This window comes from Danio rerio, chromosome 8 (genome assembly GCF_052040795.2).
Source record: "Danio rerio strain M-AB ecotype USA chromosome 8, GRCz13ab, whole genome shotgun sequence".
NCBI classification, from domain to species: Eukaryota; Metazoa; Chordata; class Actinopteri; order Cypriniformes; family Danionidae; genus Danio; species Danio rerio.
Window position 1 is genome coordinate 1,487,501 of NC_141028.1, and position 14,217 is coordinate 1,501,717.

Genomic DNA, 14,217 nt, shown 5'->3' on the forward strand with positions numbered 1-14,217 from the left:
AACACATAGACATATGTGCCTTCTGGATCGTATAATATATATGTGTGGAGTTTGCATGTTCTCCATGTGTTTGTATAAGAGTGTATGAGTGTTTCCCAGAGATGGGTTGCACTGGGAAGGGCGTCCGCTGCGTAAAACATATGCTGGATAAGTTGTCGGTTCATTCCGCTGTGGCGACATCAGAATAATAAAGGGACTAAGCTGAAAAGAAAATGAATGAAAATATTCTCAGTATTTCGAAAAAAGCTCAAAGGGCATCAGTAGTTGTGAGAATCCTGACACACAGCGTTCTCTCACACACACACACTGATTTGTTTAGTCCTCCAGCAGTGCTGAATTTGCCTGTTGATGAGTTGCCTGAGCGAGCCTCATTAAAACATGCAAATTCAGCTCCAGGGGGCCAATCAGAAGCCTGCATTCTGGTGTATAGCTGTTACTCATTGATGTTGAGTGTATAAAAGTGTGTGTGCTTGACTGTCTGAGTTAAAGCGAGATCCAGAAATCACTCAATTCAATTCACCTTCATTTGTATAGCGCTTTTACCTAAATCATCATGCCGTTCTCTGGGAAGTTTGAGCTGGAGAAATACGAGGGTTGGGAGGAGTTCATGAAGGCCATCGGTGAGTCCAGAAATCAAAATTAATTGAGTCTCAATAGAATAATAAGAGTCGTGCTTTAAGAGAAGGGTTCATTAGTTAATGTATTTGGAACTAATAATGAAGGATACTTGTGCAGCATTTATTAATCATAGTGAAATATTTACTAAAGCATTATTAACATCCGAATTCATGCTTTTTAACTTAGGTAATGCACTGTGAACTAACAATGGACAGCTGTATGTTCATTACTAATGTTAATGCAAATGCATGCGTACTGTAATTCATGTGTTGTTCATTGTTTGTTCATGCTAGTAAATGCATTAACTCAGTAGTTCTCAAACTTTTTTTCACCAAGTACCACCTCAGAAAAAAATGTCTCTCCAACTACCACCACAATGACTGGTATTGAAATATATAGTGGGCGACGCAGTGGCGCAGTAGGCAGTGCTGTCGCCTTACAATAAGAAGGTCGCTGGTTCAAACCTCGGCTTGACTCAACTCAGTTGGCGTTTCTATATGAAGTTTGCATGTTCTCCCTGTGTTGGCATGGGTTTCCTCCGGGTGCTCTAGTTTCCCCCACAGTCCAAACACATGCGGTACAGGTGAATTGGGTAGGCTAAATTGTCTGTAGTGTATGAGTGTGTGTGAATGAGTGTGTGGATGTTTCCTAGAGATGGGTTGCGGCTGGAAGGGCAAATGTGCTGGATAAGTTGGTGGTTCATTCCACTGTGGCGACCCCGGATTAATAAAGGGACTAAGCCGACAAGAAAATGAATGGATGAATTAGGCGTAAATAAGCGGCTCCAGCTCTGCACAGTTCACAAAGGTGGCAGGTAAAATCTTATTATTATGAAAATGTATTATTGTCAGCCACTTTAAACATAATGAATAGTTTGAACAATATAAAAAATACAGATAAATAAAACGTCAACGTTTAAATTGAAACGTGATTTTAAAAATTAATTAAAAATGGCACTGCTTTTAAATTGTTTAAAGAAAACTTCTGTACTCAATTGTAAAGTATTATCATGAATAATAATAGTGGCCAGCCCAGGTTGGTCCCACACCTATTCATCAAAACCTGCAAATGTTTCTTGGGCCTCATAAATATAGGTTATATACATATTTGATCAATTTTAAAAATTCATTCATTCATTTTCTTTTCGGCTTAGTCCCTTTATTAACCCAGGGTCACCACAGCGGAATGAACCGCCAACTTATCCAGCAAGTTTTTACGCAGTGGATGCCCTTCCAGCCGCAACCCATCTCTGGAAATCATCCACACACACATTCACACACACACACTACGGACAATTTAGCCTACCCAATTCACCATGTGTTTGGACTGTGGAGGAAACCGGAGCACCCGGAGGAAACCCACTCAAAGGCAGGGAGAACATGCAAACTCCACACAGAAACGCCAACTGAGCCGAGGTTCAAACCAGCGACCTTCTTGCTGTGAGGCGACAGCACTACCTACTGCGCCACTGCCTCGCCTCAATTTTGAAATATATGTTGCATGTATGACTTATTTGTATATCTTTGAAAGGTAAACGTTAACTTTTTATTGTATTTTAAATATATGAAGGGGATTTACATATTTAAATTAGGAACTAGATCTGCTACGTGTGTCAGAGAAGCAAGTGATTAAACAATACCTGTCAACATTGGGATAAAAATTTACGAAATATGGGGAGGAAAATAACCTCAAATGATGGAATACAAACATTAGAAAAATTAAAATAACATAAAAATTTTAGCCTATTAAAATCAAAAGTGTGTTTTTTTTTTTTTTGAGAACCACTGCTAATGCATAATTAATAATAATAATAATGCCATTTTGTAATATGACCAAATTAAGTTAATTGAATTTATTAAGAGAAAACTAGATTTGTTTCTGACTGATTTGGCAGATCATTTTCTCATTTAATTTTATTTTATCGAGCAAACTTACTTAGGTTTTTGCTGTGAGGCCACAGTGCTAACCACTGAGCCACCGTGCTGCTGAACATTATTATGTTATTTTATTAAAACATGTTTTATGCGCTGCATTTCTAAAGATGTGAGGATTGTTTCAGGTCATCAAGAGCTGCTCAAGAAAGCCAATGATGGGAAAACCCAGTTTGAGATCCAGGAGAACGGAAACGATTATTGTCTGACCACCAGAAGTGGAGGAAAAGTGCTGAACAACAGCTTCACCATCGGGCAGGACACTGAGATCCAGATGCTGAGCGGAGACAAAGTCAAGGTGAAAGAGCGCCTATTATCACTTTAATAAGGGGTTTAATCCCAGATTACAGAAATCAGTCAAGTTTGGTGAAGGAGAAATCATGGTTTGGGGTTCATTCAGTATGGAGAGATCTGCAGAGTGGATGATCAACATCAACAGCCTGAGGTATCAAGACATCTGTGCTGCCCATTACATTACAAACCACAGGAGAGGGACAATTCTCCAGCAGGATAGCGCTCCTTCTCATACTTCAGCCTCCACATCAAAGCTCCTGAAAGCAGAGAGTGCTCCAGGATTGGCCAGCCCAGTCACCAGACATCAACATTATTGAGCTGATGAAGGAGGAGGCATTGAAGATAAACACAAAGGCTCTGTATTAGCTCTGGGAGTCCTGCAGGAAGGCTTTGCTGTATAACTTAATCAATAAAACAGTACAATTTCCTATGCCTGAATGCTTTTAAAATCCTCATACACTCACAGGCCTCAAAAACACATGCAACTGATGCATTATAATCCAGACTCAACATTGCATATGTAACGGTGGCCAGCTAGTAGGTGCTGTGCAGGTAAACCTCACTCCTCTGACCTCTAAAGGTGCTCTAGCGACAGATGCTAGAGGTCATGGTCTTTAGCCTCCTTGCAGAGCACCTGACTCCCATGCGGAAAGTCGCCAGTTCGATACTAGCTCGGAGCGGGTTGGGTGGCGTAGAACCCGCGGGGTTACACATATCACATTGCAATATATCAATGCTGAAACCATATCAATATGTTGACAACATATACCGTGCAGCTCGAATGTGAACACTAATACTTCTGCTGTGTTTCAGACTGTGGTGCACAAAGACGGACAGAAGCTGAAGGCAGCGCTGGGCAACATCACTTTAACCTGGGAGCTGCTGGATGAAAACACACTGCTCATCGTCAGTCTAACGCCAGCATTTATCTTCATGTATTTATTGTGTTTGTGTATAAATAAACTGATGTGTGCTGCTGATGCTGTGTTCCAGACTCTGAGCACCGCTGACAACATCGCCTACAAGCGCTTCAGCAAACGTGTGGTGTAAACAGAGGAGAAAGCGCACACACACCAGAGAGAAAATGAGAAGACCAATGCTGATAAAGTCTGAAGTCTTGATTTCTCCTGAGAAAAATACAGAAATAAACTTACAAAGAAAATAAAAACCCTCATCTGCTGTTGTTGTTATTATCTAGAATTGACAGCAAAAACATAAAATATGACATAAAACACATAAACATATATATTTATATTTTGAGCTTATTTGAGCTCAAAAAATCTGATCATGTCTTGATTATTAATGATTTCATTAGGACATGTAAAGTCTGACTCTGCTCTGGTCACTGAACAGGAATAATGTCCAGTATAGAATATAAAGTCCTGCTGCAGTGGAGACAGAATGAATATTGTGTCTGACTCCATCATGAGCTTGGAGGACTGCATCCATACATCTCTGCACTGACTCCCAGAGCTCATCAAGAGTCTTTGTGTTCATCTTCAACGCCTCCTCCTTCATCAGCTCAATAATGTTGATGTCTGGTGACTGGGCTGGCCAATCCTAGAGCACTCTCTGCTTTCAGGAGCTTTGATGTGGAGGCTGAAGTATGAGCAGGAGCGCTATCCTGCTGGAGAATTCTCCCTCTCCTGTGGTTTGTAATGTAATGGGCAGCACAGATGTCTTGATACCTCAGGCTGTTGATGTTGATCATCCACTCTGCAGATCTCTCGCACGCCCCCATACTGAATGTAGACCCCAAACCATGATTTCTCCTTCACCAAACTTGACTGATGTCTGAGAGAATCTCGGTCCATGCTGGTTCCAGTAGGTCTTCTGCAGTATTGGTGATGATTGGGATGCAGATCAACAGATGATTCAGCAGAGAAATCCACCTTCTGACACTTTTACACATCATCAACTAGAAGTCCAGTTATTATCTGCTGCTACAACTGAGATCAACAACAAGACTTTTGTCAGGTAGTGCATATCTGCCTCAAAATCTAAAGAGTGATCAGTCTAAGAAGTAAAATATCAGTGCATTACAATTAAAAATACAACTTAATTAATTTAAGCAAAGAGAAAACTCGCTTTAGGCTAAATTTAAATGTAAAAAAAAATAAAAACATTTATTTTTTGGCTAGTTGTCAAGGCATATTTCAAATTTTCAATCAGTTTGACTTTATTCATTCATTAATCATTCATTTTCCTTCAGATTAGTCCCTATATTCATTAGGAGTTGCCACAGCGGAATGAACCGCCAACTATTCCAGCATATGTTTTGCACAGTGGATGCCCTTTCAGCTGCAACCCAGTACTGGGAAACACCCATACACACTCATTCACATAGACACTCATAGACTACGGCCATTTTAGTTCATCAATTCCCCTATAGTGCATGTGTTTGGACTGTGAGGGAAGCCGGAGCTCCCGAAGGAAACCCACAACAACATGGGGAGAACATGCAAACTCCACACAGAAACACCAACTGACCATCAGTTTAACTTGAAGTACAAAAATAACAAAAAAACTATTATTAATTACTAATATAAATATATATATATATAATTACTATAAATGTATAATTACTATTATTAATATAAATTTGATTATATATTGTAGATTCATTCATTCATTCATTTTCTTGTCGGCTTAGTCCCTTTATTAATCCGGGGTCGCCACAGCGGAATGAACCGCCAACTTATCCAGCAAGTTTTTACGCACCGGATGCCCTTCCAGCCGCAACCCATCTCTGGGAAACATCTACACACACATTCACACACACACACACACACACACACTCATACACAACGGACAATTTAGCCTACCCAATTCACCTGTACCGCATGTGTTTGGACTGTGGGGGAAACCGGAGCACCCGGTGGAAACCCACGCGAAGGCAGGGAGAACATGCAAACTCCACACAGAAACGCCAACTGAGCCGAGGTTCAAAACAGCAACCTTCTTGCTGTGAGGCGACAGCACTACCTACTGCGCCACTGCCTCGTCCTTATTGTAGATACATCAACACATCAAATTAACCCATTATTGCACCAAAAGAGCAACAGAAATGTGCAGATAAAACAATGAAAAGGAAAAGAAAAAACACAAAACGGAATATTTTAAATTCATAAATCTTTAATTACAAAAAAAGAAAAAGAAAATAAAAACAACACTCAAAAACAAGCTACAAAAAACCTAAAACACATTCATCAATCCTGAAAACGGCAGATATAATATAATATAATATAATATAATATAATATAATATAATATAATATAATATAAAATAGCCGTTTGTAAATGAATAACAGAAGTGTCTAATAATAAACACGTAACTATGTGTGTGTGTAGCGTTGACCTGAGCGTGTCTGTCACTGTGGACAGGAAGTTGTGTGATGTCACTTCCTGCGGAACAGGTTCTTGATGCCCTCATTGGTTGGCTCCGCCATCATCCTCATTGGCTGGTTTTTGAGCGCCGCTTCGCGCATCGAGTGATAAACGTATTCGTTCTGCTGGAACATGCGCAGCTCCATCTCCGTCTGCATGCGCATGGCCTGATGGAGGAAAAACACACGTTTATACTCGAGCGCAGCTTACAGAGACATCAGTGTTGATTTCGGCAATTTAGAAAAATGTGCATGCATTTTCGTAACATGACTGAATGCGTGCTGATACGCTCATCTAATGCTTAAACAGTCGATAAAAGTCACATTCTAAAAAAATTGCATAAAAAACAAAACTCATTTAAAAATATGATTATTTGAATTTAGCTATTTTTTAGTGTATATAAAGAATCTAGCGAGGCACAATTTAAGACAATAAATGCTGTGCAGCGGATAAAAACAACCCAGGCTCATTATTAATACCACTGTACACATTTCTGGAAAGCGTCAAATACGTCGCAGGAGGTACGTTTTTTCTTACAGTCTTCGTTTTTGCAAATCCACCCGGGGGCGCTGTGTACGCTTTTACAGATCTCAAATTTCTCTCGCAAATGCCAATGTCACCTACTGAGAGCGTCAAATACGTTGCAGGAGGTGCGCTTTTTTTGTATAGTCTTTGTTTTTGTGAATCCACCCTTGGGCGCTGTGTACGTTTTTACAGATCTCAAATTTCTCTCGCAATTGCCAATCTTGCTTGCTAACAGCGTCTAAAACGTCGCAAGAGGTACGATTTTTTAATTGTTTGTTTTTACGAATCCGCTCGGGGGCGCTGTGTTCGCTTTTACAGATCTCAAATTTCTCTAGCAATTACTATTCTCACCTGCTGACAGTGTCAAATACATCACAGGAGGTACGTTTTTTTTTTTTTTTTTTTTACAGTCTTCTTTTTTGCGAATTCGCCAGAGGCCGCGGTGTACGCTTTTACAGATCTCAAATTTTTCTCGCAATTACCATTCTTGTCAGGCCCGGATTGGCTAATCGGGAGGACCGGGAGAATTCCCTGTGGGCCGGTCTGTTTTTTGGCCGCGAGGGCCGGTGTCCCTACTCTCAGCAGTCGCATTTTTTTCATCTATTTATTTATTTGACCATAGCTTCACTCTTTGTATCCATTATTTTGCCGAAGCGCCGCTCTTCTTATTTATTTTCTCGCAGCCCCGTGAGCAAAATGCAGCCTGCAGGTTAACTAACGTTAATGATGATGTAACCTTAACTATTATTCGACCCCAAACAGCGGCACCTAAGTGAATATAAGAATTTGAATAATTAATATTAATGAATAATACACCTGCTAATCAGATGATTCACAACATTAATAAATCTGAATCTGAAATGACTTGATCAGATATCTAAAAAGGGGAGAGAAAGATTATGCCATCAATAGAAAGTAATACTGTGTCTTGCGGGTCACAGAGAAATACTTATTTTTTATTCCTTATTGTAATAGTGCCATTGTGGACCAGTGGTAAGCACGTTATGTTTTGACGCCGCCGAACCGTGTTCGAATCTCACCTGGAAGTTTATTATTATTATTATTATTATTATTATTATTTTATTTTTTCATTTTTATTGTTGAGATACAGTATAATACTGTTAGGGCTGTTGAACATTTGAATTTCTAAAACAGCTGTTTTTTTAAAAAAAGACGTGATAGTGTCATTAGAAACTGAAATGGAAATTACCTTATTTTAATATAGTTGGTTGAGAGGTGGGCCAAAAATGAGTCCCACTCCGGCCCTGATTCTCGCCTACCGAGAGCCTCAATTACGTTGCAGGAGGTACTTTTTTTTTTTTTACAGTCTTCGTTTTTGCAAATTCACCAGGGGGCGCTGTGTACGCTTTTACAGATCTCAAATTTCTCTCCCAGTGGCCAATCTCGCCTGCTAACAGCATCTAAAACGTCGCAAAAGGTACGATTTTTTAATTGTTTGTTTTTACGAATCCACCCGGGGGCGCTGTGTTCGCTTTTACAGATCTCAAATTTCTCTCGCAATTACCATTCTCACCTGCTGACAGTGTCAAATACATCACAGAAGGTACGCTTTTTTTTTTTTTTTTTTTACAGTCTTCTTTTTTGCGAATTCGCCAAAGGGCCGCTGTGTACGCTTTTACAGATCTCACATTTTTCTAGAATCACCATTCTCGCCTACCGTGAGCGTCAATTACGTTGCAGGAGGTACGTTTTTTTACAGTCTTCATTTTTGCAAATCCACCAGAGGCCATTGTGTTCGCTTTTACAGATCTCTAATTTCTCTCGTAATTACCATTCTCGCCTGCTATCAGCATCAAATATGTCTCATGAGGTCCGTTTTTTTTACAGTCTTCATTTTTGCGAATTCACCAGAGGCCGCTGCGTATTGGTTTAACAGATCTCTAATTTCTCTCGCAATTGCCAATCTCACCTGCTGACAGCATCAAATACGTTGCAGGAGGTCCGCTTTTTTTACAGTCTTCGTTTTTGCGAATCCACCCGGGCCGCTGTGTACACTTTTTTTTTAGATCTCAAATTTCTCTCGCAATTGCCATTCTCACCTGCTGACAGCGTCAAATACGTCCCAGGAGCTACGCTTTTTTTTTTTTTTTTTTTAAGTTTTTGTTTTTGTGAATCCATCAGGCGGCGCCGTCTATGCTTTTTAAGTTCTCACTTAAATCCACCAGAGGCCACTGTCGGCTGACTGACTGACTGAACTTCCCACCTTCTTCCCTAAACCCAACCAATAGTGTTTTAAGAGGCAAACCAGATAAAGAAAAGCCCTTAAGCAGGCTGATTTTCACCAGGTTTTCAGATCTTACCACGTTCTTACCCTGTTATTTCATTCATTCATTTTCTTTTCGACTTAGTCCCTTTATTAATCTGGGGTCGCCACAGCGGAATGAACCGCCAACTTATCCAGCATATGTTTTACGCAGCGGATGCCCTTCCAGCTGCAACCCATCACTGGGAAACATCCATACACACTCATTCACACACATACACTATGGACAATACACGACGGTGTTTGTATTTGTTTGTGTGTGTGTGTGTGTGTCACCTCCAGGTCTTTAGTAATGGGCTGTGTCTGTGTGTGTCACCTGCAGGTCTTCAGAGATTGTGTGTGTGTGTGTGTGTGTGTGTGTGCATCACCTCCAGGTCTTTAGTGATGGGGTGTGTGGGTCTGTGTGTGTGGGGGTCTGTGTGTGGGTCTGTGTGTGTGTGTGTGTGGGTCTGTGTGTGTGTGTGTGTGTGTGTGTGTGTGTGTGTGTGTGTGTGTGTGTGTGTGTGTGTGTGCGCGTCACCTCCAGGTCTTTAGTGATGGGGTGTGTGGGTCTGTGTGTGTGTGGGTCTGTGTGTGGGTGTGTGTGTGTGTGCGCGCGTCACCTCCAGGTCTTTAGTGATGGGGTGTGTGGGTCCGTGTGTGATCATCAGGATGGCGAAGGCTTTGCAGATCATCCCATGTGCCACGTCGATGAAGCCGGCCTGCCAGTGTGTGACACCCGCGCGCATCGTGGCCATCCCCAGCTGAGCGTTATTAGGGTGATACAGCTTCCTGTCACACACACACACACACACACACACACACACACACACACACACACACACACACACACACACACACACACACAAACACACACACACACACACACACACACACACACACACACACACACACACACACACACACACACACACACACACACACACATATGAGTTTATGTGTGTGGGTACTGACCATGGCTCTCTCTGTGTGTTTGTGTGTCTGTGTGTGTCTGTGTGTGGTTGTGTGTGTGTGTGTGTGTGTGTGTTTGTGTGTTTGTGTGTGTGTTGTGTGTGTGTCTCACAGGTATCCGTCCACCATCTTGCGGGCATACTCGGACGCCTCATCGAAGAACTGCAGGTAGGACAGCACCTCACTGAGGGTACAACACACACGCAGATAATAGATGTGTGTGTCGGCCAGAACATTCTCCTGTTTCTCCACACACTCACGGCAGATCTTCACCACCTATCCAACACACACACACACAAACACAGAGTGAAACCAAACACAAATAGACTAAACACACAGAATGGACACGTTTACGTGCTTACACACACACACACACACACACAAATAGTGAACACACACACACAGAGCGAACACGCCCACACAGTAAACGTGCGCACACACATTTTGTACACACACACAGTGGAAAAACACAGAGTGAACACACACACACACACACACACACACACACACACACAAATATACATTGCGAACACAGAAAACGCGCGCACACACAGAAAATACACACTCAGAGTTAACACACGCAAATACAGTGAACACACAGACACACACAGAGTGAACAAATACAAACAGAGTAAACAGAGATTGAACACAAACACACATTGTACACAGAGTAAACACACACAGAGTAAACACACAGCAAACACACAGCAAGTAAACACACACTGAACACACTAACACACACACATTAAATGTGCGCACACACACATTATGAACACACACAGTGAACACACACATAGTAAACTTGCCCACACACATTGTGAACACACACACACACACACACAGTGAACATGCACACACACATTGTGAACACACACAGTGAACACACAAACACACACACACACACAGTGAACGTACACACACACATTGTGAACACACACAGTGAACACACACACACACACACACACACACACACAGTCAATGTGCCCACGCACATTGTGAACACACCGAGTGAACGTGTGCACACACATTGTGACCACACACACACACACACACACACACACACACACACACACACAGTGAGACACATTGTGAACATACACAGTGAACACACACACACACACACACACACATACACACAAACAGTGAATGTGCACACACACATTGTAAACACACAGTGAACACACACGAACACACACACAGAGTAAGCCATACACAGTGAGCCCACTGAGAGTAAACACAGAGAGAGAACACACACAAACACACAGTGTGAACACACAGTTACAGAGTGAACACACCCACAGTGAACGTGCGTGCACACAAATTGTGAACACACGCACACTCATAGTCAGCTCAGCACACAGTTAACACTTGCACACACACACACACACACACACACACAGTGAATGTGCACACACACATTGTGAACACACACAGTGAACACACACGAACACACACACAGAGTAAGCCATACACAGTGAGTCCACTGAGAGTAAACACAGAGAGAACACACACAAACACACAGTGTGAACACACAGTTACAGAGTGAACACACCCACAGTGAACGTGCGTGCACACAAATTGTGAACACACGCACACTCATAGTAAGCTCAGCACACAGTTAACACTTGCACACACACACACACACACACACACACACTTCATTATAGTTGGCCTCTATCCTGGCCTTCTCCATCTTCTCCAGCTTCTGTCTGCTGAACTCTGTGACCTCCTTCACCTGCTCTTCCGGCACCTTCACAACACAATAAACAGCAGATTAGATCACATGATCGTGATTAACATCATCCTCACATGACATGACAGACAGAAGACCCACAAACGGCCCCCGGGGAGAACATGCAGATGAAATTGTCCAAATCTGGCTGTTAAAGGGCTGGTCCACAATGCAATTTTAAGGCTTGGTTGTGTTTATAAGATGCAAAGCTATGTGTGCTCATGCTTCACTTGAAGGAAGTCGCGTTATTTTTTCCTAAATCTCACTTTGATTATGTACAGCTACTCAGAAAACGACTCGTATATTTCCTAGTTCCTCTGAAAGGCCCGCCCTCAAGTGACTCTGATTGGTCATCGTCATAATGTGCTGCGATTCGCGGATCGGCACCACGTCACGCCCGTAAAAGCACACGCTTTTTGTGTAAACAGTCAGTCAACCTCCTGCCTGCTCTCTATAATAAAATCTGACAAGTGTCTGTAACGAGTAAAAATGGGGTGCGGCTCCTTTAAAGGGTCACGAAACACCAGAACACATGTGTTGAGCTGTTGACAGTGGTATATGTGTCGCACACTGCTAAAACACTATTAGGACGCCTATATTTCACTAGAAAGTGTAAATTGGTTGTTTTTGCGTTATTTCAAGCAAATTCGTACTTCCGGTTTGAAACAAATTTTTGAAGCTGCGTCACGGTCATGAGATAATAGCCTGTATTCCAGCGTGCAGACTGGACGCCTGTGCCAGAGTGTGTCTTATTACATCTTACAGTGTGCTGCATTAATGCATGAGTAAAGCTTGGTTCAAACCAATCAGCGCGCTCTATTGTGCAACTTCATTAATATTCATTACTGTCACAGTGTTTAGACGACAGAGACGCCACGTTGTGTTGGCAAAACAAGCGTGAAGTGTTGCTTTTATAGTTTGCTGCAGTGAAGTTTTGTTTTCATTTTCTCTCTGTGAGAGCGCAGCTGGAGTCACGTGTGGATTAACAGTGTACGTGACACTCGACAACAATAACTTACGTGTCTAAGGAGGATTATTGTTTACCTGAGAGCTGTTCTCATCTGCAAACGCTGAGATCCGGATTCGCTTGTAGTCTCCTCTTAATAAAGACGCGGCTCTAGTTGCTGGTGATTGTCCTGTCTCTACAGATTTGGTAAGTGAGCGATCAGTGCTCTTTGTTTATTCAGTTTGTTCGTATCGAACTAAGTTAACTATTGCACCGAGTGTAAACATGTTAGCACCACAACCAAACTTTAACCTCGTGTAGGATTTTCACCGCATTTTGTGACCGGAATACACGCGGCTTTCTGACACTACCTGCCGTGTGCATCTAAGTTTCTGGGAAATGCTGAGGGTTTTTTTCTCTCATTCGCCGTGCGGTATCAAACATTGCATGATAAATACACGCTTTCAGCAGATCCTCGAATCAAATTTCTCATTTGTCACGAGGGACATAAACGAATTCTCTGAATGAAAGAGCCAAACTGCAGTTAAAGTCCAACATTTAATAATTTGGCAAATAATTCGACTATAGATGTCCATGTAAACACAGTCCCTTTCTCCCCTGAGTGTGTGTGTGTGTGTTTTGACTCTGAAACTCGCGCATGCCCAAATAGACACTCCCACAACCATCCCACTTTAGTTCCTCCGACACTCCCCCCTAAACAGAGCTGGACACGCCCACTTTTCTGACTTTTTCCAAAGTAGAGGTGTGAAAACACCCTGCTGAAACGAGGGGCTTTCATGGCCCTTTAAGAGAGATTGCCACTTGTGTGTGTCTATGTGTGTGTGTGTGTGAATGTGTGAACTTTCTGTAACAAGCGCATGTGCATTGGAGTTTTTCTACCCAACCCTACTTCCAAGTGACCCGGAGGTCCGTTCTGAGAGGATAGTGAAAATAAAAAAGGATACTGAACCTCATTTTGACCTAATTTAAAGGAAATGGCACTAGTTAGCTAACGTTTTCTTTCCCAAACACACGTTTTAGATGCCATTTCAAGAGTTCACACTTAGCTGATAATCAATAAAGCGTATTTGACATGCTGTCGCAGGAGAGAGCCCTGAGCTCGTAATATCCTCGAGCCCGGGGCTCCCTCCCGTTAGAAGGGCAAGAGGGGAGTTCGAGCTCAAGTAGGTCTCGAGAACTCCCCTGCTTGTCGCCGTGAGAAGTGTAAACTAAGGTTGTCTTGGGTGATTATTTTGTTCAGTCAATTAGCTATGGTTTATGTTTTTGGACGGTGGGATGGAAACTGGGGAACACCCAGTCTCATTCCCCAGGATGGAAACCCACGCGAACACTGGAGAACATGTAAACTCCGCACAGAAACACAGACCAGGAGGTTGGACCAGCGGTGTTCTTGCTGTGAGGCAACAGTGCTAGCCAATGGGCCACCGTGTCGCCCTATAGGAAAAAAGGGGGGAAGTAGGGGTGGAAGGGGGGAAGCTTCAAGACTAAGATAACTGGAGTGAAACACTCTGGTCATTTATAATGCTTCG

General features: G+C 42.3%; 2 protein-coding genes across 3 annotated transcripts in view; one reads left to right on the forward strand and one right to left on the reverse strand.

Moving 5' to 3' along the window:
• Positions 1-485: 485 nt before the first annotated feature.
• On the forward strand, positions 486-4,017 carry fabp1b.2 (fatty acid binding protein 1b, liver, tandem duplicate 2). Its single transcript, XM_087264211.1, has 4 exons — positions 486-620; positions 2,678-2,847; positions 3,657-3,749; positions 3,837-4,017. Exons 1-4 carry the CDS (start codon positions 554-556, stop codon positions 3,891-3,893), a joined length of 387 nt encoding a protein of 128 aa, XP_087120337.1. The 5' UTR covers positions 486-553; the 3' UTR covers positions 3,894-4,017.
• Positions 4,018-5,958: 1,941 nt separating this feature from the next.
• Positions 5,959-14,217, reverse strand: part of smyd1b (SET and MYND domain containing 1b) — a 36,005-nt gene continuing 27,746 nt past the window's right edge. The window contains exons 6-9 of one of the 2 annotated variants that reach the window (XM_087263736.1): positions 11,647-11,739; positions 10,102-10,265; positions 9,641-9,809; positions 5,959-6,396 (exon numbers count right to left, since the gene is read on the reverse strand). In XM_087263736.1, coding sequence (XP_087119862.1) covers positions 6,241-6,396; positions 9,641-9,809; positions 10,102-10,265; positions 11,647-11,739 — 582 coding nt within the window. In that variant the 3' untranslated portion in view covers positions 5,959-6,240. 2 annotated transcript variants of the gene reach the window in all.